The 26,889-nt window shown below is 41.9% G+C and overlaps 1 protein-coding gene across 4 annotated transcripts in view; it reads right to left on the reverse strand.

Moving 5' to 3' along the window:
- CLSTN2 (calsyntenin 2) overlaps nucleotides 1-26,889 on the reverse strand; it is a 578,332-nt gene that overhangs the window by 353,262 nt on the left and 198,181 nt on the right. For all 4 annotated transcript variants that reach the window (XM_032487477.1, XM_032487479.1, XM_032487468.1 and 1 more), the window contains exon 2: nucleotides 10,909-11,031. In XM_032487477.1, the coding sequence (XP_032343368.1) occupies nucleotides 10,909-11,031 (123 nt within the window). The remainder of the gene's footprint in view (nucleotides 1-10,908; nucleotides 11,032-26,889) is intronic.

Below are 26,889 nucleotides of genomic sequence, written 5' to 3' on the forward strand. Positions count from 1 at the left end.
GGTCTTCGATGCCATGACTGGATACCACTTTTGGGAGTCCTAGGATGAGGTGAGTATTTTGCATGAGGAAGGGATGTGAATAATTGTGGCCCAAGAGCAGTGACAGAATGACAGCATCTGATGACCCTGACTTGTCACCTCTCTGTGCCCTTTGGTATTCTGCTCCTACTCTGGGCTTGGCCGTGTGACTTGTTTAGCCAGTAGGATAGTAACAAACTCATCCCAAGTGACTGCTTGCAAAAATCTTTGTATATTTCTGAGCTTAAAAGTTTCTCTGCATTCAGCATTGGAATGTATATGCTCTGGCTAGCTTGCTGACGTGCCTGAGCTAGTACATGGGGGAGAATGGTGCCATCCCAGCCAAGGCCACTCTAGACCAGTCAGCCGACAGCCTACCTGCCAGCTGCCTGTGGACACCTGAATGAGATCAGCTAAGACTGATCCAGATTAGCAGGACTACCCAATAGGTAGACTCATGAGAAAGAATTAATGGCTCTTGTTTGATGCTCCTAAGTTTCATAGCATTTGTTGCACAGCAGTACTTAACTGAGACATCAATGTCACCATTTGGAATTACAATTTCATCATTAATTCTGTGTTTTGAGCAAATTATACAATCCGGTTTAACTTCAGTCTTTCCTTCTGTAAAATAGGGATGATGAGAATGTCTTTTTCAGCAGGTTATTGTAAAAATTAAATGATGTAGTGTGTGTAAAATACCCACTACAGTGCCTAGTATGTAGCATGTGCTCAATAAATGTTAATTTCATACAATAAACTGCACCTTTTGAAAAAGTGCAATTCAGTGACTTTTGACATATGAATATACTTATGGAATCAACACCATGATCATGATATAAAGTATATCCATCACCTCCAAAAGATTTCTCCTTCCCTTCTGCTGTCAGTCCCTGTCCCTTGTGTAGCTTTGGGCAACCACTGATCTGCTTTCTGTTGCTCCACATTAGTTTGCATTTTCTAGAATTTTGTTGCAATGTTTTGTCTGTCTTCCTGCACTCAGCATTTGGAGATTCATCCACACTGTTGCATGTATCAGTAGTTCCTTCCTTTTTATTGCTGAGTGGCATTTTGCCATAGGGGTATATCACATTTTTAATTCATTGACTTGTTGATGGACTTTTTTTTTTTTCCAGTTCTTGGTTGTCATGAATAAAGCTCTGTGAATATTTATGTACACACTTAAAAAATGTTCATTTTAAGTATTGTGTGCAAGTTGTTACCTATACAAGGATATATGATCAAGGGGACAATCAAGGGCTGAAATCCACCCTTTCTCCACTTGCCAAGCCACGTGCTCTGGTGCAGGACAGTGTCTGTCTGAAAGACGGGGCAGCTGTTTCTAACGGGCACAGTTACCATACGGACTGGCAGCAGCCCTTCTACTATTATTCATTTTATTGTTCACTTTTCATTTTCATTTACTATAGTATTGTCTTTAATTCAAAATCCCAGGAGACTTGAAACTCCTACTTTCAAGGATTTCTCTCAAACTCTCTCCAAGGGCCAGCCCTCAAATTTTCCAACCTGGGACTCCACATGCCCACTGTTGGGGTGACTCACTTGTTCTACTTTACTGGGACCTTCTCAGTTTGGGTACTGAAAGGAAACTCTTAGTCCTAGGTAAACCAGCATGATTTTCCTCCCTCAGTGTCCCTTACTCTTCAACTTATTGATGGAGAAGGCCGCAAGTATCCACTGATTCCCCCTTAAACATTAGTGTTACCTGGAGCACGACTTCACCAGAGTCTTCTCATTGAGAAGGTCAGAGTCACTAGTGAATAGCTTCCTACCTCCAGTCAGACCATGAACCCAGTCCCTGTTGTGGGTTAACAGGGACCCTCACCATCTTCTTTCTTCTTGACTGACCACCCCTTGCTGCTGAGCTCCTTCCCCTGTACCCTGGCTCTAGCCCCTCCTCCAGCCATCCTCAGGGGCATCCCCTTAGTGCCCGCCTCTGACCACTCAGTCCAGGAGGAGCCTGTGTGACCACACTCGCAGGGTCTCCAGCTGTTGCCAAGGAACCCCGTCCACCCAGGCTTCCATGGAGAGGCCTGGGACTCCAGGATTAAGGATAGAACGTGATGGAGATGTGAACAGTAGAATCTTCCAGATGAGATGGACCATCCTAAATTTACCAAAGCTGAGCTGCCACGCAGCAGAACTACACATGGCCTGCAACAGGAGAGAAATTAAAACCACCACCAATGACAAAAGGCTGCATGGTAGGGAATACACAGACAGACATCTTCAGGAACACTAAGAGCCAGTTTGGGGTGGAAAAAGAAAGAGCATAATTAATGAGAACAAAGATCTGGGAGGATCTGTTACAGCTAAGAGAAAAAATTCAGGGCAAAGTCCCCAAACTTGTGGGCAGCAGAGAACCAGAGATGCTCCTTATGCTCCCTCCAGCAGAGCAGCTCCACCCAGGAAAGGCGTGGAAGGAGAGGTGCTCTATTCTAAGCAAGGCGAGGCCTTTGTGCCCCAGGCTCTCGGAGCCCCAGGATTATGTGATGGCCCTTGTCCGCCCTAGTAGAGCTGAGATCTGCCTTCTGAGCTGCTTGGCCCTCAGCAGACAGGAGGGAGATATAAAACACGGGAAAGGGGAAAATTAGAGTGAATGCAGTGCCCATGAAGGGATAACCAAGAAAGGACCCCAAATATGTCCCCAATTCCATAGCAATCACGGTCAAGGCTGACAGCTGCCAAGCTGGCAGAAGAAAGAGAAGCAAGGAGCAGAGATAATCAGCACTTTAATTCCAGAGTGATGGATACATCAGGCCTTTCTCTCTTCCACTCTTCCTGGCAGACCCTCAGCACCAGCGGAATCAGGACCATAGCTGCTGCTGGGAACCACAAATGTCCCTTTTCATTGTCATCCTCTCAGAAATCGCAAGCATCGACCAGACCAGCTATTCTGGCTTATTTACTGGTTGCTGTGCCCTCACCCCTCAATTTTTTTTCAAGAGTTCTCAAATCACATCTTGCCTACAGCTGGAAATCCTTAGATCACAGACGCTATAGTGAGGGGGAGAATTCGCCACAGGGATGGAGGCATGAAACTTGCAAAGATGGGGACAGAGGGCTCTGCCACAGGCTGTAGACAGGTGTGGGAGTCCAGTCCAGGCCTCACTTCCCTGTCTAATCTGAACCCTGACATCTGCTCAAAAATTGGGCCATCACAGATCATATCAGCAAAAACATTTGACAACACAATCTCAGTCTGTCACTGAAAATAGAACACATCTGTTTTTTCTCAATTCACTACCTATGAACTAAACCATAAACATAAAATCCTGACTCCTATGTTTATAGCAAAAGGTATTTCAAGCAAAGTTGCCCATGGCAGTGTTATTTTTTTTTAAATGGGAAAACATTGTAAACAACTCAAAGATGCAAAAACAGTAGAATGGTTAAGCAAACCATGATATGGTTATATGATATATAGTTCTGCCTACACTGAAGTATTATTTTTGAGTATGTTTCAATCCACTTGGAAAACGTTCTGTGAAGAGAGAAAACACGAAGACTCTGAACTGTGCATACTATGATCCAAATGAATAAGAACCATGTATCTATATATGAATTTTAAAAGTCTAGCAGTGTGGGTAATTTTAGCAGTGTGGGTAATTTTGTTTTATTCTTTATTCTTTTTAGTAATTTTCACATGTACTTGAATGAATGCTTGTCCATCTCTTTCTGCTTCCTGTTTATTCTAGATTTGGACTCTGTGAGGTCCAAGGCATAGCCCACATTGCAGATTCCAGAGCTCAGTCCAAACCCCATTCTTTGCGGGGACTGCCACACACTGACCTCTGGCTGAGGCCAAGTTTATGCACAGAGAGCAGCACGGGACACCAGCCTCTGGTCCTCAGGAATGACCACATCCTCAACACAACTTGGGACATAAAGGCACATCTATGGTGAGGCTAATATCGATGGCTCTCTGCTGCCAGGACCAGAGCCCAGAGAGCCATGGGGCAGGGCAGACTGAAGATGGCTCTGTCCAGTGTGGGAGAGCCTGAGGCTGCTGGATGGGGCAGTGAGGCCCGAAGGTAGCTGTTCCACGGTGTTCCACGTGGTATTCAGCCAAAGACCTCTTGTGGGGTTTGCCGCTACCATAAACTACCTAAATATGTATTTACTTACATATTTTTCTTGAAATTGGGGTTAAAAAAAACTTCAGTGAATTTACTTAAAAAGAAATCTGAAAAGCCAGTAATACATGCCTGAAATAGAGCGTAACCTAAATAAAATACAAACAGAATGTTATTAAAATTCTAGCTAGATGCTGTTGCCTATGGAGAGCTAGGAGATAGAGCTTGCTCCGTCTTTGTCCAAAAGAGAGATTAGCAAGTGTTTGAGAGGTGCTGAAGACATCTTGAGCCTCCCAAACTGTACCTTTCTCCTTGACATAATCAGAAAGATTTGAAAAAAGAACTTCAAAGGGATGTGACTTAGCTTTCTTTAACACTATGTCCAGGTCCCATGGAAATCTTCTACTGCAAAAGAGATCAATCTCACACACTGCACAACCGACAGAGGGGAAAGAAGGCAGGACTTGGAGTCAGTCTGAGGGTCTGACATTGAGTGACAGGGCTGGTCCATCCTCAGCTTGGTAACCTGGAAGAGTTACTTAATTTCTCTAAGTCTCAATGCCCTTATTTGCAAGACAGAAGCATAATAGCTGACCTACTTGTTCCGCAGGGTTGGTGTGAAGCTTGGCTGTAATTTTGTGTGTGTAGCACCTGGCACACATATGTGTCTGTGTGTGTGTGTGCATGTTTATAACAAAAGGGCACACAGCTCGCAGCAATCTAAAAGTATATCCTGCAACGAATAGGTTACTCCACAGGAATAAGTGATAGGTAGAATGTAAGGACATTTATTTCCAACTAATATTTACAGAGTTCTGCACGATTCACAACTCCTTTCCCCTGCATTGTTTAACTGATTGCCCCCACCCTGCCACATAACCAGTCTAGGCAACATAGCTTGATGGTGAGTGACGGCATCAAGCCTTTAGAACAAACTCCAAACTTACCCTTCTCCTTTCTTTAACATCATTGTCACAGATTGTAATCACACCCTTGTAGTCAGCCTCAAATGAATAAAACGCTTCGGGCTTATTGACGCTAATGAGAAGTAGTATTATTCTGATTACTCTCATTACTACCATTGCCAGTATTGTCAGGACTGTGATCTACTGGACATCTCTTGGCTGCCAGTCTTCTTCTTTTTTTTATTGAAGTATAGTCAGTTACAATGTGTCAATTTCTGGTGTACAGCATAATGTCCCAGTCATGCGTGTGTGTGTGTGTATGTGTATATATACACACACACATGCATACATACACATACATACACATATATATTCATTTTCATATTCTTTTTCATTAAAATTTATTACAATATATTGAATATGGTTCCCTGTGTTATACAGAAGAAATTTGGTTTTTTATCTATTTTTATATGCTGTTAACATTTGCAAATCTCTTTACGTTAGGATCTTATTTAATCCATATATTAACCCAGGAGTAGGTACTGTGTTTACCCCCATTTTAAATGAGACCCCTCAAAGGAGCTGAGTATGTTATCTGAGACCATAGAGCTGGTCAGTGGAGAGCCTAACTGTGAAACCATGTGTGTCTGCCCAGAGCCTGAGACACTTCACAACCAGGGTTCCCTTCCTGCCATAAGATGCCAGTGCTGTACAAGCCCCGGGGGAGGGTCTGTGCCACTGGGAAGCTGTGGGGCCCAAAGCATGAACAAAGGCCCTGGGCGGGTCCAAAGACAAGCAGGCAGATAGATGGGCAGAGGCCAAGCAGAATAAAGAGGACCAAGGGAGATAACCACAGAAGGAAAAATGCCTTCTGCAACAACCAGCTAATCAAACCAGGCCAAATCATGTCCCAGGCAATTTTCAGGGCAGCCTTCAGAGGGTCACCCAGGCTGAGAAGCCAGCCAATTATGCCTGATCATTCTCTGCAGCCCTGTCCTTACAAAAGACAAGTCCAGACTGGCCCAATGTAGACAAATGAGCAGTACTATTACCTCTGAAAGGCAATCTAATTCCTTTCAAATTTAGAAGTCTCCACTGTTTCCTAACAGGCCTCCGTGGGGCTCAAGTAGAAATTAATAAGCTCACGGCATGCTCAGCTTGCTTTCCTTTTTGTTTTTTTGCCTTGCACTGGACAGGATTTTCATTATGACTCAAGGATTTTTATGCATCTGATTCTCCAAGAAGATCATGTCTGCTGGGCTCAGACACCAGGCTGAGAGCTGAATCAGGTCTAATGGACCTGACTGAGGTGGGAGGGAGGTTTCACTGACTGAGAGTCAGCATGTGTACTAATCAGCTGGGGCAGGGATCAAAGGGAAATATCACAGGGAACGAGAACTCCCAGCAAGGAGGAAAAGCCCTGGGCTCCAATCCCAGCCCTGAGGATGTCCTGCTCTGGGACACCAAGCAATTGTCTCGGGCTCCCTGCGAGTTAGTTATCTCCTCTATGAAAGAAGCAGAGAGAAGGGTCACGGAAAGGAAATTAGAATTTTTGAAACTTCTACTGTCTCTTGAATCACTGAGACATGCATCCTAGACATTCTTTAATCAATACAACAACCCTGGAAACCTTATATATTATTTCACAAACAAAGGGAGTGAGACTACTGTAACTGGTGATTCCATCTTATGGCCATGAAACCACACCATGAATGAGCCATATGGGGCCAGGGAATGAGAGACTCGTGTGACTGCCACTGCAAACCCATACGATTTTTCTGGAAAGCAATTTAACATGTTTCAGGAACATTAACATAGCTGACCAATTAATTCGAATTCTGAAATCCATCCAAATGATAGACTCAGAAATACAGACACATGTTATAATAAAGTAAGCTACTAGGATATATTGTACAACACAGAGAATAGAGCCAATATTTTATATCTATAAGTGGAGTCTAACCTTTAGAAGTTGTAAATCACTGCATTGAACATCATCTATATGTCAATCAAAAAAAAAATGAAATAGACAGATTTCCCATCATTTCATACCTGTTAGAATGCCCAGCATCAAGAAGAGATAACAAGCATTGCAGGATGTGGAGAAAAGAGAATTCTTGTGTACAAACACTATGGAAAACAGTATGTGAAGTTTCCTTAAAAAATTAAAAATAGAACTACCATACAATCCAGCAGTCTCACTTCTGGATATATATCTGAAGGAAATGAAATCAGGATCTTGAAGAGATATCCACACTCCCACGCTTAAAGCAGCATTATTTACAATGGCCAAGATACGGAAACTACCTAAGTGTCTGTTCATAGATGAATATACATATATATATATATATAATATTCAACCACGAGAAAGAAGGAAATCCTGCCATTTGTGACAACATGGAGGGACCTTGAGGGCAGCATGCTAAGTGAAATAAGTTAGAGAATGACAAATACTGTGTGAAATCACTTACACGTGGAATGTAAAAGAGCTGAATTCATAGAAACAGAGTAGAATGGTGGTTACCAGGGGTTGGGGGTGGGGAAATGGGAGATGTTAATCGGAGGGTACAAACTTCCAGTTATACAAGTTGGGGGACTCTAAAGTACAGTATGGTGATTATAGTAATAATACTATAATTGAAATACAGTATTACAATTGAATACTGAACTTGACAATTGCTAAGAGAGTAGACCTTAAATGTCCTCACCTCAAAAAAGAAGTGGTAATTATGTGAGGAGACAGAGCTGTTAGCTAACATTATGTGGTGGTAATCATTTTGCAGTACACAAGTGCATCCAGTCAACACGTTGTGTACCTTAAACACAATTTTATATGTCAATCATATCTGAATAAAGCTGGAAAAAATAAAGGAATGGTAAACTATGGAATATTCATTGAATAGGAAATCATGCAACCATTTAATCAGTTGCAGAACAGCAATAAAATGGTGTATATTCATTAAGTCAGTGGGGAAAAATAAGTTATAGTATTGACTATGGACTGAGATCACAATTGTTGGATAAAAACAGAGCAGAAAAATGACTGGAATGAAATACACTAAAATATTGACAGAGGCTCTCTCTAGGGGTAGGAAATTCTCACATTTTCCATATTAAACACATAATTATCATAATCAGGAGATACACCATAAAACCTATTTCATATCCCTGAATTTTGTATTTCTATGCAAAATGCAATCATGATTTTATTTAAATGAATGATATTTTATGTAGAAATTCTTCTTAAAAATTTTTTTCAAGGAGGGCAATCACAAGAGAAACAGGACAGAACAAAAGTGATGTGAATGGAACCATGCCCCAGGAAGCTTATAGCTCAACTCATAGGCTGAGTTGGAAATAAAGACCCCTGGGACAAGGGTGGGAAAACTGACACACGATGCCAGAGCAGTTGATAAGGGGGGACCAAAAGCTGCAGTTGACTTCGAAAAGCGATGGAGCCGGCAGATAGAAATTTTTCAATTTTATGAGAATGATAGGGATCTGAAATAAATCTTCAGTATTTTCTTTTTAAGATAAATGTTTTAAAATAAATGCCTGCAGCATGGATGGATGGCTAGTGCCTGTGTCCTGTCTTGGGGCTGATGATAAATAACACTGAGAAAAATAGCTTTGACCATTCTAAAAAGCATCTTTAGTTTTTACTCTTAAGAGCTTGGAAGATTATGTTTTGATACATTAAGCTAGATTTCTTTTTTAATGCACTTGCAAATATCAAGAGGAGTATAGAAACTGTCTTCAGATAGAAACAACTACTCAAGGCTTTGCTTAAAAGCAAACCTTAGTTTCAAAAGGTGTCAGAAAAGTCTGTGGTCACATCTAATGGTCAGAATACAAATTCAAGTTTGAAAGTATTTTATGAATTTATAATTTAAGCAAATCCTTCAGGTGAAATTATTAATTGTCCTTCAGGCTGACAACCAAGTAATTGCTTATAAATCCACACTTTCAAATATCAGATTTCCTTGAAATTATTTTTCCATTTTGGTCCTTTACATTAAGGAGTTTATAACTTTACTGTAGAACAGCTTATTCAACAGCCTTAGGTTCCAAGTTCATTACTGGATGAGAACAAGTCTACTCTGAGGCAGACATGATCAATAATCAGACACATCCCTCATCTTTTAAAGTGTTAGCCTCACTACACTACTGTGACTTAATGGCATCCGTTTACTTCCCATTTGATATGTCACTAATTTTTTCTCTGACGTTTCAAAGATGGGTCACACACTCAGATGGAAAGATGAATAAAGGACCCATGTGATGGAAGGACCTTTGCTGTGAGAGAGGGGCTGACGGAAGCCAGGACTCAGCTCTGTATTTTAGATCGAGTTCATCAAGATAAACCAGAATCCTACAATTTTATGCCAAATCTCCCAACTTCTAAATGTTGTCTCTGTTTCATTTTTTTAAAGCACACAGTACAAGCCAATCCAAGCATTTCCATGACCTGAACATTTTTGCTAGTGTTTATTTTAAAATCTCTTTTCCAGGAGGTTGGTGAGAATTGCTGATTAACCCCGATATGGTTTAGTTATGTCCAAGAAGGGGATGAGCTGGAATATTCCTGGACTGGGAAAGAAGGTCTGGGGAAGACACTTCGTCTTTTGTGGAAAAGACAGCATGGGATTTACACTGCCAAGTGGCATTAGGATGAGCTGGGACCCCCGAGGATGGCTGGAAGATGTATGGAAATGTCCCCACTCTAAACACTATGGAAGTCACATTAAGGTACCCTTGGTGGTTATGACTCTACATAAAATAAAGATAAAGCCTTCTTCTGAGAGTCAAGAGTAGTTCCCTCATGCTCCGCAAGAATGCTTACGGGTTTATCTTCACATAAGGCTGAAATTCCCCATTTAACCCCGCTCCTTACTTTTATAATGTACTGTAATGGAAAAAAGGCCTTCACAGAGCTTATCTCTTAGAAGTATCAAAGAGCCAATTTTTTTCTGTCCAAGTAGCTCATAACGTAGCAGACAAACTGTCAGAAAAGATAGACTTCATCATGGTGAAAACCTCAGCCTGGCACCCATCTATCATAAAGCAATCTTCCAGAAATCTTGAAAACCTTCATTAAATTTCCTGTCTTTCTCCTGACAGTTATAAAATGCTAACAATATTACTCATGATACAGGCATCTTCAGAAATTCTTTGTCCGATCCCTCCTCCCCCTGCCATCACCCATCCCCTTTTCTTCGCCAAAATCTATGGAAACATGAGACATAGCCATCTTCTTTGCGCATCCCTCCTAGGACCTGGCCCTTGCAGGAGGTTGGAGGAGGGAGACGTGTAGTCTTGAAGACAAAGATAAGGCTCTCTAGCCACAAGCTGCAAGGGCAAAATGGCACTGCCTCCAGATTCCTCCTCCCAAAGCTGCACCCACTTCGAAGCTTAAGGGCATGACCCTGTCCCACCCTTAGCAAATAACATTTGATCCTTTTTCTTTCCCTTTTCTCTTGTCCATCTACAAAGTTACAACTTCTCACCTGTCCATGATATGTGGGTAGTGGGGACAGTGGGTCACACATCTCATGTCTATGGATCATTTTTCTAGAGAGAAAATTCCCCTACGGACCTTGCTGGCTCAACTTTTCCAATTCCAGGGACCACTTCAGCGATATACCATCTCTCAAAAGAAGAAGACATAAGGGTCTTGCATTGGAAGCAACACCAAGGAGAAAAACCTTAGGGTGATATAGAAACCACACCAGGAATCAGGAGAGGCATACAGCTTTGAGATCACAGGCTGATCTGTGAGAGACACAGGTGGTGGCAATAGCAATAAAGCCCATCCCTGGGCTTCAAGACGGTTTCCCAACACATCTCCCAAGTGAGCGGAGCCCAACCACGTGGAGCCATCACCTTACCTGCAAAAGGAACCGGTGCATCTTTATCCAGGGCGACCAACGGTGGGTCCAAAATGACCGTGTCATTGTTCTCCGTGATGACTCCATGATACGAAGTCTCAATCCATGGTTTGTGCTTGTTCACTAGAAAACAATGGGAAAAAAAAAAAAACAAAAACAGAAAGATTGACTTTGAAGATCATCATTTGAATAACTAATCCATAACGATATTATTAATATTGTACATTTGCACACCCATAGGCTCTCATCCAACCTCACATGAGGGATATAGAGTACGTTCATCCTATTTCACACCCAGGGTGGCTTCAGAGATGTGCTCAGAGAGGTTCAACAATTCACTCAAGGCGCACAGAAAGTAAGGGCGGCGCTAGGACTCAGTTACACTTTTAGTTCTAAGACCGTGGCTCTCTCACCTTACCAAAATCCCATTATTTCTATTTCTTGATGCCCAATATCAAGAGATATTTTTAAGACATCAATCAAAAGCTTTAATTCTCAACTGCTACCATCTATTAATAGATGTTTCAGAGTTAAAGCCTCTTATCAATCAACTAACTAGCAGACTGCAGCTGTGTGCTGGGATTTCTGACCTCAGCCTAATCTGATCCATCATTAGGAGCTGTTACCACATTTTATATACAGATACACATGTAAGGACCAATATATGTGGAAGCGTACAACAAATGTTTGAATATTTTCTGATCATTTAAGGTTGTGTCTATCTAAATGGTCTAGATTATCTAGTATTTTAACTTGCTCTTCAATAATTTGACCAGCTGAACAATATACTATATAATGTACAATTAATACACTTAAAATGCATATCAAATATATGTTACTAGTTTAAGCGTGTCCCCGAAAAAAAGATTTGGAGTCCTAACCTCCTGAATCTTGGAATGTGACCTTATCTGAAGATAGGGTCTTTATAGAAGTAATCAAGTTAAAATGAGGTCATTAGGGTTGGCCCTAATCCAAAATGACTGGTGTCCTCATAAAAAGGGGAAATTTGGACACAGAGACAGACATACACACAAGGAGAAGGTTGTGCTGCCACAAGTCAAGGAACCACCAAGAGCTATAAGACAGACCTTCAGAGCAAGCATGGTCCTGCTGACAATTTGACCTCAGACTTTTGGCTTCCAGAACTGTGAGACAGTAAGTTTCTGTTGTTCTAAGCCACCCAGTTTGTGGTACTTTGTTAGAAGCAAATGAATACAAGATAATGTAAAGTCAGTCAGTACCAAGACTTGTGCCAGGATTGGTGTAAGAGTCCCATGTGACGATCTGATCTGGTGAATACCCTATTCCTGTCAATTCCACCTATGTAAATAGCTACATGGCCTCCGGATTGGTCTTCCAGTAAGAAGTCTTGTCCCCACTCCAGTCCATCCTCAACACTGGCATTAAGAGTGATTTTTCTAAAATATTAATCTAATTCTTCCACTGTGAGCTCCTTGGTTTGCCTTTTTATTCCCCCACATATCCTCACAGAAGTCTGGGTGCAGAGTAGTTAGCAACCAAACAACAGATAAGAGGGAGCCCTAGAGTAATCAGAGGTGTCCCAGTGCCAATCCTCACACTTGGCTTCACAGTTTCAGAGATGTTGTCACATACGTGATGCTCCCCACTGCAACTTGCAAAGTAAGTGTGATCATTATGAAAATGATAAAAGAAACTACTTTCACAAGGTGTGACTTCCCCAAGATGGCCACAAGGTTAACAACTAATCAGTTGTGAAAACCAAAACCTTTTTCATACACTGTGATATTCAAAAAGTGCACACACACATAATACATGTTATGTACATTATACTATATAACTCACATTATAATATATTTTATATACACAATGCATGTGACATATTTTTTCAATAGCCATGGCAAAACAAGAGCTTATACACAGATTTAAGAACAGCTCAGTTGCAGCTTTCCCCTTCCCACTCCATCACGCTTCAAAATGTCAGTGAAGAGCTGTTCCAGGATTGGTGGTGGGCTCCACCTGGGCTGCCATTTTGCTCTCTGTCTCCCATTCCACAGCAACCACGAACTAACTGAGAGGCAGTTTAGTGGGGCAGGGACATATGCATTGCTGTTCTCAGGTCTTGGCTTCTGAGACCTATTCTGGTGATTGAATCACACCCAGGGCAGAGAGCTGCTCTGCCTAGAGCAGGTATTAACGGGCTGCAGGCGCATCCATGCTCACTTGTTGGCATTCAAACCAGTGCTTCATTATGGACCGTGGAAGAATTACAGCCACTCTGGGCTGTCCCCACACTCCTGTGCTCTTTTATTAGCCATCAACACAAATGCAATGTAAATAATTTGCAACTGTTGGGAGAAACAATTAATCTTTTTTTTCCCTTTAATTAAACCTAGGGGCCTATTCAATTAGAAATGTGTACAGAGGATATGCCAGGAACTCATCTAGTGTTTCAGATTCATGTGCCACTTGGCTCAGTGGCAGACAACGGAATCTAGAGTCACAGCGCTGGACTTCAGTGTCTTGGCCACTTCAGGGCTGGTCCTATACGAGTCAGCTGGCCTCAGTATCTCAACTCTGCCACCTGTAAAATGGGGAAGAAGGGGTTGCCATGGGGTTGTCATGTCATTCAGATGTCCTGGGCAGAGCACATAGCCTCTGACATTTCATTACCCAGACTCACCCCCTGCTCTCTGGGCAGTAACAGTGTCTGAAGGAGAAGTGCTTTGTTGCCCCTAAAGTTGAGAAGTCAAGATTTCTCCCTCATTAGTGGGGATGGGTTTATTTCCTTCTACCCACAGGCCTGCCTCCCTTTTCTCCTCTCTATTACTACTACAGTTAGTTGAGTACTTATTGCATATTAGGCATTTGAAATACATTAATTAATCCTCCCAACAAACCCACCAGATTAGACTTTGTATCTCATTGTGCAGGTGAGGAACTGAGTCTCAGAGGGGTTTAGATGCACCCTTTTTGGAAAATAAGATGGTTCATATCCCTAAAATTTCTTCATTTCTCTCCCACTTTTTAACTTTCTTTAGATCTATCTCAAGTTTTGTTTTGTCAAGGTTGATAAACATTTGCATTTTGATGAGTAATTAACTTAAAAACTAAATCTTTGCTTTGAGTATAGATCAGATCCTCAGGGTTGCAAACTAATGACTTACACTGACATAATTTTGACCATGAGGATACCATTCATGGCTGAGCCAAGTATTGTGTCAAGGATTACTTTTCCTTCTTAGTGGTCCAACAGTCATTTCAAGAACACCATTCCTTGTATTCAAACCAATTGGATTCTTGATTCTTTCATACCATCAAAAAGCTGAATCATACTCCATTTTTACTTGCATCATATATGGAACTAGCCTTCTTTGTATATTATTTGTTTTCTGAACTTAATGATTGTCTTTTGATTTCCGTTGAGTAATGAAACATAGGACTTCTTCCTCACATCCCAACAATATTATAGCTTTTTAATCATTCCATCTATTACTCATTCTTTATTTGTAAAGTGGAGATACTTACTTCATAGGAATATTGTGAAAACTGTGTGATCATTTAGGCAAATCTACTACCCCTGATGTGACAAGGCATTCAAGTACCCTTAAGTCCCCCTAGCTCATCATGCTTCTGAGTGGTTGAAGTGTGGCCTTACACTCTCAGGGGATGCAGCCCAGCTTCACTCATTCAACAAGTATTTATGGAGTACCTAAAATGTGCAAACATAGTCTGAGCATTGGCATTAAAAGGGGGTTAAAATGTCCCTGAAAAAAGCATTTGACAAAATTCAACATCCATTCACAATTAAAACTATCAGTGAATGAGGAGTAGAAGGAAACTTCCCCAATCAGACAAAGAACTTTTATAAAAAATCTATATAGCTAACATCATACTTAGTGACTAAAGAGTGAATTTTTTCCTACTCAGATTGGAAATGAAAAAGTAAAATTGTCTTTATTTGCAGAGAACATGATCATCAATAAGCAAATTCTATGAAATCTACAAAAGTACTACTAGAACTAATAAATAATTTTATTTATTATCTATGTGTAGAAAGTCAATATATAAGAATCAATTGTATTTCTATGTTCTAGAAATAAATAATTGGAAATTTAAATTTTAAGATATTAATATATCTTGAAAAAGCATGAAACATTTAGGAATGACTTTCACAAAATACATACAAGATCTGTACACTGAAAACTCTTAAGATATTGCTGAGAGAATTTAATGAAGACCTGGAGAGGTCTTAGTGGAGAGATAGACACTTTTCATGATTTGGTAGGTTCTATATGGTTAAAATACGAATTTTCCTTTAATCAATCTATAGCATCAATGCAACCCAAGTCAAAATAATAGCAAAACTGTTTAAATGGATAAGCTAATTCTAAAATTTGTATGAAAATGAAAAAGACCTGATATAGCTAAGACAATTCTGAAAAAGAAGAGCAAAGTTTGAGGACTTATACTACCTGATGGTAAGACTTGTTGTAAAGCTACACTAATCAGGATAGTATAATATTAACATAAAGATAGACATATAGATCAATAGAAAGAATGAGAGTGTAGAAATAGACACACAAAGAAATGGTCAATTCATTTCTGACAAAGGTTCCAAGATAATTCAATGGGGGGAAAATAGTCCTTTCATTTAATGCTGCTGGAAAAATTGGATATACATATTTAAAAAGAAAAACTTCAATCTTACTGCACATCATACACAAAAAAAGGTCTCTAAATAGATCATAGTCCTAAATGTAGGAGTTAAGATTATAAACCCTTTAAAAGAAAGCATAGGGAAAAAAAACCCTGAGTAGTTAGGCAAGGATTTATTAGAAAAGACCAAAAGAGCATGAACCATAAAAGATAAAGTTGATTCATCAAACTTTATAAAAATTATAAATTTCTATTCTCAGAAAACATTCCTAAGAAAATATTTTTTAAAAGCCACAGACTGGGAGAAAGTTTTCAAAAACATATAGAGGAATTGTTCCTCAAAAGACTAAAAATAGAATTATCATATGACCCAGCAATCCCACTCCTGGGCATATAATCAGAAGGAACCCTAATTCAAAAAGACACCTGCACCCCAGTATTCATAGCAGCACTATTTACAATAGCCAAGACATGGAAACAACCTAAATGTCCATCAACAGATGACTGGATAAAGAAGTTGTGATATATTTATACAATGGAATACTATTCAGCCATAAAAATTACAACATAATGCCATTTGTAGCAAAATGGATGTCCCTGGAAAATGTCATTCTATGTGAAGTAAGTCAGAAAGAGAAAGAAAAATACCATATGATATCACTCAATATGTGAAACCTTAAAAAAAAAAAAAGACAAATGAACTTAAGTATAGAAGAGAAACAGACTCACAGACATAGAATACAAACTTGTAGTTACTAGGGGGTAGGGGGTTGGGAAGGGACATACTGTGAGTTTGAGATTTGTACATGCTGACAGGTATAAATAGAATAGGTAAACAGGTTTATACTGTATAGCACAGGAAAATATATTCAAGATCTTATAGTAACTCATGGTGAAAAAGAATATGAAAATGAATATATGTATATTCATGTATGACTGAAAAATTGTGCTATACACCAGAAATTGACACATTGCAAACTGACTATCTCTATAAAAAATTTTAAAATAAAAAATAAAATAAATAAATACTAAAAATATATATAAAGAACTCTTACAACACAAAAAGACAATTTGTTAAAAAAAAAAGGAAAAATTTGAACACACCCTTCACTAAAACGAATATATGAGAATAAATAAGGACAAGAAAAAGTGTTCAACATTAATCGTTATGGGAGACGTATAAATTAAAACCACTGTGGGATATTACCAAATCACCGCTAGAATGGACAAAATAAGACTGACAATACCAAGTTCTAATGAAGATGTGAAGCAACTGAAAGTCTCATCTATTGCGGGTAAGAATGTAAAATGATACAGTCACTTCAGAAACAGTAATTTCTTTTAAAATGACTCAGCAATTCCATTCCTAGGTTTTACCCAAGAGAAATGAAAACATAAATTACACAAAAATACTTGTAGGTAAATGTTCATAGAATCTTTATTCAGAATAGTGCCAAAGTGGAATGGCCATTGACCAGTGAATAGATAAACAAATTGCAGTATATCCATATAATGGACACCTACTCAGCAATGAAAAGAAATCAACAACTGATCCGTACAACAGAATGGATGCAGCTCCAAAGTATTTCACTGGTGAAGTGAAAGAAGTCAGACACAAAGGACTACATGCTCTTTGCTATTTGGGGTCAGGGGATAGCTCAAGTGGTAGAGCACATGCTTAGCATGCATGAGGTCCAGGGTTCAATCCCCGGGATCTCTATTTAAATAAATAGATTAAAAAAAACCCCAAAAACTAGATGCTGTTTGATGCCATTCATATGACATTTCAAGAAACTGCCAAAGTTGAAGGATGGATAACCGGTCAGGAATTGCTAGGGTCTGGGGCTAAGATGCCATTTGCTTGCAAAAGGGCACAAGGGAACTTTCTGGGATGATGGGACTGTTCTGTATCTTGATGGTGGTGATGGTTACACCTCCATGTGCCTTTGCTAAAATTTACCAATCTGCACATTTAAAAAGAGTGAATTGTATTGTGTGTAAATTATACTTCAATAAATATGGGACAAGGACCAAGTCCTCATCCTCAAGGGATTCTCAGGCTAGATCCCCAATTCTAGGGATCCATGAGAACCAGTATAGTAAGAGGCAGGCAAGAAGAGGAAAAGCGGAGTTCTATGGAAAATGATGAGAAGCACCAACCCAGCCATGGTAATCCAGGACTGCTTCCTGGAGAAAGGAGGTTCTAAGTCATGAGCAGTAGGAATTAAACAGGGATACAAGATACGGAGGGTCCCAGGCAGAGGAACACTGTCCCACGATCAAAGCATCTGGAACTCCATGGGGGGAATGGGAATAGTTAGGTTTGGTTAGAGAACATAGTTTGAAGTGCAAGGCCAGCCAAGGGGCTGGACTGATGGGTATCTTCTACATCAACCAGGGAGTATTGGCTTGTACAGAATCATCCGGGAGCCGCTTCCAAACCCTGGCTTCAAAAGACACTAGAGAACCATCACCTTTTCAGAAAGAAGCAATAGGTGTTGATGCTTGTGGCTTGGCTGTAATTTCTTATTTAATCTCTTCCCTTCCCTGTCAAATGTTTTGTCTTTTTGTTCCAATAGACTGAGGCCAATCAGCTCATACTTTGCTCCATTTGGTTGTAACTTTAGAAGAACTGATTTTTATCAGTTCTTCACAAGATAATGTCCATGTTTACTGTAAAATTCCTCTCGAGGCTGAGCTGTCTCATCATGCCCTCTTAGGACTGCTTCTTGACTCCATCTTGTCTCCTTTCCATGATGTTTCAGCATCTGGAAAATGCCTGTGTCTTTGCACTCATATAGAAGAAACACCAGTGTGTGATATTTCTGCTCCATTTACAGAGAAATTAGGTCTTGCCACCCAATGCGCCTTTAACTAGAACACAGATGTGAGCACTCCTTGGTTCTCTTTGCTTCCACTTACGAAAAAAATGCATTAACACTCAATCCTAGCAGCAGGGACAAGTGGCTGATGACTCACCCTTTCAATCTTTCTGCTTACATCCTACAGTTGACCCTCTGGCCATTGCTAGCTCCTCAAGCCTCAGAACTCCAATACTTCTTCCCGGATAAAAGTAAGTCTTGAGTAGAAATGTACCATACTGATTGCAAAATGCTCCAGTGAGGTTAACTATACCCTAGTGAACAGGTCATTCTAGCTGTCAGACTGTTCTTTTGCCTGTCATGGCCAATTTCCCCTCCTGACTCAATCCTCTGGTAGAGCTACCGAGACCAGGGTGGACATCCAACTCCTGGGGGAAATCCATACGTGGAGCAGGCTGGGCCAATTGATTGGATCCTTGAGCTTTGATTTAAGAGGCCCACAAACTACAATGATTTGGAGGTGGGCACTTGAGCTGAAAGTTCAGAAGCAGTTGGGGCTGGCGTTCATGCAACGATCAGGCAACGCTGAGGAGGGAGTAGGAAGCTGTTAAAACCAGAGAAATCTAATCTGCCAGGAGACAGAGGATTTTGAAGCCAGCATGCAGAGAGAAGAAAAGCACCCCGAGCAGCTATGGAGGATACAGAGGCTGGCCCCCACCCCTGTTCTCTAGTCCAGACCCTGCTCACCCTTCCCAGCCTTGCCAGCCTGCCATGGGGTGTCTGGGGCTGCCAAGTGAAGCCTTTCAGTAGTTCTTCCCCCAACCACCATTTTTGCAAATTTGTACTAGTTTGAGTGGATGTCTGTTCTTGCAATAAAATGATTCCTAACTACAATAATTGTAATAGCATTCTTTAAAGTATTTTTATTCCCTGTTTGGGAGTGCAGGTGAGATAGGACCCAGGTCTATGTGGAGGTAAGCCTGCCTAAGGGCAAGTCTGGTCCTTTGCTTGCCTGCCTCCCAACCACAAGACCAACAAAGCCACCCAAAGACCCCAGTCCCCTCCATCACCCAGGCCTTTGCTCTCATTGTGCTATCTACCCCTCTCCTCACACTCCCTTCTCCTGGCTCCTGCCTGTTCATCCTTTCAGATGCAGCCCCAGCCCCACCTCCTCCAGTGGTCCTCCTCTGCACCCCTCATTACCCTCCACTGCCTGCTCTCATGCTATAGGTCCACTGTGTTGCCATTAGCTGTTTCCTTGTCCTTCCTTCCCCCTCTTCCGGGAGAGGGAGCACCCTAGTCACAATGATGCCCACAGGTCCTGACAGAGTGCCTCATTGATAAATGAGGTGATCACACCTTTGCCTTGCTGGCACTTTCAGTGCCTTGCTGGCACTTTCAATTAGCAGCGCTTTGATTCCTATGAGCAGATATTCCTACATCACCCAAATAGAAAGAGGGCGTGCCTCACAAAACAGAGGGTGACATTTGCCATCACTTAATTAGAGGCAATATATATATCTCTTGCTAGAAGTACCAATTAGAGAGTTTTAAATGCAAATCCCATGTGTGTGACTCACACATGCAAAGATTCACAGAAGATGAGGGTTACATTATATTGTTTTAATTGGGTTGAAAAAGCATTTCAGGAAAAAGCTGGCTGAATCATTAATCCTTAACTTCATGATGGCTGCTTTCAGTGAGGGTGGACCAGGGCTTACCTTCCCTCCTCCCTCCTTTCCTGCTATCCATCTATCTATCCATTTATCTACTATTCCTTTTTTTTTTTTTTTAATTTCCTTCCATCTGCCATTTTCCAACCAAAAATACTCAATTGTTTAGAGTGTGGGTTCTCTCAAAGTCATTAACTCAATTTCCCCAGCCTGGGGTGAACCATATGCCATTATCCCATTGGGTACTGGCACGTGGGCCAGGAGCAAGGCTACAAAAAAACTGTGCACTGGGGTATTGTGTAATCTTACAGAAGTGAGATTTTTCTGTTGTCTCTACACAAGCTTTCCAGATAAAGCCAACTGCCCAAAGCTTGCCTTAAGACAGACCCCGAGATTAGGTGCAAGGGGTACTAGGTTTAATGTAATAGTTCTGACACTGTGTAACCAACAAGGCATCTTGGCCAAGTCTTTAAATCTTCCCAGACCCCTGCTCACTCTCCTTTAGAAAATGGAGTAATACCAACCCCACAGAGTTACTAGGAGGAAGATAAAATGGGATTCTGAGTCAGAGCTGACTCAGTGCTGATGAGCACTGCATGTGTCCCCAGTAAAGGCCCTTGGTTTGATTCTGAATCTCAACACCCAGAGCCTGTGGTCAGGACCCAGCTGGGACCCAGTGTGCCCCAGGATAGACAGTGCCCAAGTCATGCAAGGAATCTATTGGTGGGCTAGGAAAATCAGATTAAGTCTGTGAAAAAGACTGGGAGCCAAAATCTTTTAGAATAGAAGAGGGAAAAACAACTGTGATGGTTTAATGCTCCCATTCAGTTGCTAGAGCCAACTTTTTTCCACACAAAATGCCTAACCTACTGAACAACATTATTGGACTGAAGTGTGCACTAAATTGTTATATCTGTAATTCCCCAAGATTGTTATGACTTCAATATCTCATCCTTCACTGCATTTTAAACATCTTTAACCCCCTAAAACCAGCCGGTAACTTACTTCGGAATTTAGGCAACTAGATGTAATTGTCCACAATTCTTTCTGCAATTGCAACCACAACCACGACGTAGCTAATCAGGAACTGCCACTCCTGAGGGTCTACTGTGTGGTGGTCTCTACGGTTGTGATCGCATTAACTTTTCACAACTGCCCCCGTGGGAAGGGTTAGGTGGGCTCCATTTCCTCATAGAGGTCATGGAGGCTCAGGGAGCTTCAGGAAATCATACAAGGTCATGGTCTTTTATGGAAGAAGTGAGGTTCCCACCCGACTGGGTCATTCCTCCCCCTAATCAGAGATCAGTGGAGTAGCACACATTTGCTTCCATCTCCTGTAGGTCAAGACTTGGACTGAGTGCTCTGAGTGGGCACAGGGAGACAAGAGAGCCAAGATTGAACCAACTGGAGAACAGTCAGAGTTCTCAAGGGGAATAGAACCAAAGGAGAGAGACACAGACATAGACATAGACATGGACATATATGTATGTATATATGTGTGTGTGTCTGTAAATATATATAAAAGGAATTGGCTCACACTATTGTGAGGGCTGGCTAATCTGAAATCTGTAGGGCAGCCCTGCAATTTGGAAGCTCAGGAAGGAGTTGATGCTGCAGTCTTGAGGTAGAATTTCTTCTTTTCTGGGAAAACTCCCTTTTGCTCTTTATTAAAACCTTTCAACTGATTGGGTGAAGCCCACTCACATTATTGAGGGTAATCTCCCTTACCTAAAGTCAGCCGCCTGCAGATGTTAACCACATCTCCAAAATGCCTTCACAGCAATACCTAGATTAGTGTTGAATAACTAGATACTACAACCTAGATAAACGGACACATAAAACTAACCATCACACTCACTGGAGAATTTTTTTAAATGCTATATTCAAAATGAGTGAGAAGATTGGATGTGACAGTATGAATTCCTTTTAACTTCAGACAGAAACACCAAGCTTTTGTTTCTTTACTGGCAAACTAAGAAATAAAGCCTTCGTGGCTTTTGCTATCAACTTTGTTTGACAGGGTAGCAAATGCAGCGATACATTTTTATTGCAAATTCCATTTCATGCCTTAGATCCCCAGATGTACAGAACAATGAGTGGCAATTATCTGGTTTACAGTAAATTCACTGCAAAAGGCTCACCTGCTTCTTAAGGCTTCGAGAAGAAAGCACTGGCAGGCCAATTTCACTTCTTATTTATATGGACTGCTTTCTGCATTTCTCCAGCTCTGGCTTCTTCTTGGGAGGTTGTGGGATATCAGAGGTAGAGGGTAGGCAAGGAAAGCCTCCCCTCCACTAGCACCAAACACACAATCATAATAAAGCTGTAATCCGAATACCCGGCATCACCCTCCTGATCAGCCCTGAGTATCAGGGTATCAGACAAGACGGTTCCATTTCCATTCAAGTGGAATTGACTGCACCCCCACCTGCTCCGCTCAGCTCAGCTTAGGCACCACTGACTCAGGGAAGCCTTCTCCAACCCTCCTTCCTCCCCTCCCCTAAAGACATCCCCTGGGCTGAATCAGGTCTCTCTCCTTGTCCTCCCACAGCCCCCTGCCTATCCTTAGCCCATCAAGGACAAAACTGGGCCGTACATATCTTTTGTGTCTTTTCATTATCAGATGGTGGGTAAAGATGCCGCGTCTTTCATGCCTGTATCTCTAACCCTAGCACAACAGTTCTCAAAGTATGTCCCAGGAACCCTCTGGAGTCCCTGAGACCCTTTGAGAGTTTCACAAGGTCAAACTTATTTTCATGAAAGTACTAAGATACTCTGCTTTCTTGGTTCTCATTCTCTCTAGAGGAGTTTTCCCGAGGCTATATGAGAGGTACCACCATAGACTGACTCCAGAAACAGACATGAGAATTCAGCTGTCTTCTATTAAGCCAGACATTTGCAAAAATGTAAAACAATGGCACTCTCCTCATTATTTTAAAATTTTGGATACTATAGTTATTTTTAATTAAAAAGTATGTTATTTTCGTCAATATGTGACAGATTTCTTATTATTCTTCATTGAATTAATAAATATATATTAGATTTTGTCATTAATGCAATAAATGGCAATAGATATTATCCACAAAAACAAAAGCTCGGAGGTCACTAACAATATTTAAGGGCGGTAAATTGTTTTGAGACGGAAAAGTTTGCTGTGTGACCTGGCAAAGAACTATAGTACGCTCTATTCATATAGGAATAAAGAGAAAAGGTGCAAGCAGAGGAACAGAGTGGAGAGAGAACAGAGAGGCAGAGCTGAGGGAGAAAAGAAAGGATGTCTGAAGTCGTCAAGGCCAGGCTCACAGAATCAATGCTTAGCTTCAGCTCAGTTGGGGGAAGTCCATCAACGCTAGTGAGAAGATCAGCCCTTTCTCTGGTTCTGGTTGTGACAGAAAAGCTGCTGGTTGACCGAGTAGCCAGCACACCAATTGTTGTGTTAGCATATAGGTAACAGGGCCTGTGACTTTTCTGGAAAAAGGAAGAGGAGCATCCTCTCATGCTGTAGGAACTTGAGCGCACTGCTGTCAAGAGAATAATTGTCTGAAATCACACTCCTTATATCACTTGCAACCTGGTTGGAGGAAACGCCATAAAAAGAAACAAACTTCATAAATCATTCCTGCAAAAGGCACCAGAGGTTAAAAGCATCGTGATGAATTTCTGAAATAAATCTGGACTCGGAATTTTCTGAGTGTTTGGCAGGCAACTATTGTATCTCAACAGAGGAATCATGATCTTGACAATTGTAGAGGGTAAATCCATGCTTAAGGGATCAATTTCTCCTAGAGGTAAATAGAACAGGTATTTGGCAGCTGGAAGAGTCAGTGCATTAGGCATCCTTCCCCCACTCCACTGCCAAATGCATGGGATCCCTGATCTGACAATCTAAGCACTCTGGAGCCTGGCACGTGGCAGGTGCTCAACAAGTGTGGTTAGAAGATCAGTGAATAAATATGCTCTTATTGCTTGTGTCAATGATCTGTAAAGACCTATATAGAGTGAATCCTCCCCAAATATAAATTCTCTTAACCGATTTCTGGTTTGGACACATTTACTTCTGAATAACTCTGGTTGATCAAGAGAATGTTGGTCTCCACATATACTAACACTACTTCTGGGGATTACTGAACAAGGAAGAAACAAAGGAATAAAAAGAAGAGGATGGATGGACAAATAGATAAAGGAAACAGATAAAGGAAACTGGCAGGAGATAAACACCCGCCTGAAACCGTTCAGCCTGGAAAGAGAATTCCATGGATTTCCATGGAACTGAAAAGGTCCCAGGAGGAAAAGTGCCTCCTGACTCATGGAATCAGATTGTCACAGGACATTTGGTGGGGAACAAGACATGCATATTATCTGTAACAGAGCACACAAATGTACTAGCAATTAACTGATTTAGGGTTGGGAAAGTCTAAAAGATTCTTATGAGCACAGAAAGATAAATGGAATTAATTGTGCAGAGCTCATTACATTAAATTTAAGATGGGTACCGTGCTATTGATAGTGTATTATTTGGTGCGCTGCATATTAGTGAAAGTGGAGATATTTACAAAAACTGTTACATGTTAATTCTCAGTATTATTTTCTCATTTCTTTTTTTTTAAATGAGGATTGAATTTCTCAACAGTGATGCCTCCTCCCATTGTGCATTTCCAAGAATTCAATCCACATCACAAAGGGCATGGGCAAGACCTCCCCTGCTGTCCCGCTGGCATCTGGTAGGATTAATATAGCCTGTGTCCCTTTGAGGTTAGCAAGGTGTGCTAGCCCAGGTTCTTCAAGAAGCAGATAACAAGACCCAGGCTGGGATTAAACGTGCAAGAATTTTACAAGGGAAAATGCAGATTAGACCTTGGTGCAAATGTAATTCCAGGAGAGAGAAAGAAAAGGTTGGGTAAAAAAGCTTCAAACTGTCATGCAGTCCACGTGGGTCTCTACAAAGCCAAAGCCCTCAGGCCTCCTCAAGCTCAAGTTCAGCAGTCAGAGCAGTACCCTGTCCCCCAGGAGCGAGTCTGCCTTGGTGCCCCCAGGACCCCCATACTCCACAGGAACAGCCCGTGGAACGTATGGTCTCAGAGCCCAGATGTTTCAAGTCCCAGCCCCTGGCTTTGTGAGAAAGAAGGGCAAGGATGTTCAGTGTTTGAATCTGAATTACCTGCTCTTTTTTTAAGATGAGTCCCTGACCGGGTATAACCTTCCATCCCCATTCAAATGCTCAGGGAATGCTCACCTCTGCCTGCCACTTGGGAACAGGAAGCAACTTTGGATTTCCTCCCTGGACTTGCTCCTCACCTCAAGGGCACCATCTCAGAAAACGGCACCAATATTCCTGCTGAAGCAAAAACCTCAGGAGGCAGCTTGATTCCTGCTTTTTCCAAACCAACAGTCCTTTCCCATCCACACAATCCATCACAGCTTCTGTCATTTCTACACCAACAGAGTAGAATGCAGCTGCCTTCCACCTGCCAACATCCTACCTCCAGCCAATACCATCTCTTGCCTGAACCCTTGGAAGAACCCTCAAAATTGCCTTACTGTTTTCTCCTACAATCCCTTTTCCACAGAGCTTCTGGAGTGATGGTTTCAAAAACAAAATCTGATCATAAAGCTGGCGGTGGCCATTTCTGCTTAGACCCTCTCAAGGTGGCCCGCCATGCTTAGAATAAAGTTCAAATTTCTTCTCATAGTCTATAAGGCCCCCTCCTGACTCATCTCCCACCACTTCCATCCCCCATGCCCCAGTCACACTGGTTTCCTTTTTATTCCTCAAATTCACCGAACTGAGTCCTACCTGAGGTCCTCGCACTAACTGTTCCACTGTGTGGAATGCCTTTCCCCTGTGGCATGACTACTTGCTTCTCATCACTCGACCCTCAGCTCAGACTTCAGATCCCTTTCTTGAAGACCTCATCTCAACTCTCCCTGCCCCCATAACCCAGCTTCTCTTCTTTTCATCACAGTGATCACACCCGAAATGACCTTTCGTAAGTCTTGACTCAGTAATTGTGTCTCTGGCCCCTCCAAATGGAAGCCCTCCCTGTCTGTTTTGTCCGTCACCATTTCTCCAGGGCTGAGACAGAGCCAGGCCCATGGTAGGCACCCATAATACATACATGTTCAATCAGTGAGTGAGCTGGCACCCAATGTGACTGTGAGCGAGCTCAGGGAAGTGTCTCTCTGGCATTCGGCCCCTCTTTCAGAGCCCTTTCCTGGCTCAGCTCAGCTTCCTCTGGAAGCCTCACTCCCAGACGCCGCTCTTGCTCCCCTCCCCGGGCTGCCATCACAGCCCCCTGCTCGGCCTCCCCACTGCCCCCCGGGCAGCCGAGGTGAATGATGCTCAGACTCTTTCCATGTCAAGTTTCTCATTTTCATCCAAAGAGAATCTCAGAGCCCCTAAGGACTTTTAACTTCAAAAGGATGGAGCTCTCAGAGAAGGAGAGCAGGGGCAAGGTGACGATTTTTAAGAATGGCTTCTTTGATTCACCTGTGCCTTGATTTCCTTTTTAACCCTGACCCCCAAACACTGGGGTGCACCAGCCCTCATAGCTCTTTCCACAGCATCCACTGCTTGAGCTGACGGAGACCACTGAGCAGGGCTCGCCCCATCACCGGAAGGGGCGAGCCCTGCTCCGCCCTATGGCTGAGCAGCATGCCAAAGCCCCCAGCCAGAGCTCTGGCCACATTCCCGCCACAGGTAGGTGGCGCCAGCTCTGAGGAGTGACACAATCAAGGGCAGAGCACTCCCCCGCTTCTGAGGAGCATGACTTTAGATTGTAACTGCCTGGCAGCCCCTTGTCGTCCCTGTGCCAATGGGTGCACCTGCTCCTCCACCCCTACATCTCTAT

This window comes from Camelus ferus, chromosome 1, assembly GCF_009834535.1.
Source record: "Camelus ferus isolate YT-003-E chromosome 1, BCGSAC_Cfer_1.0, whole genome shotgun sequence".
Lineage (NCBI taxonomy): Eukaryota > Metazoa > Chordata > Mammalia > Artiodactyla > Camelidae > Camelus > Camelus ferus.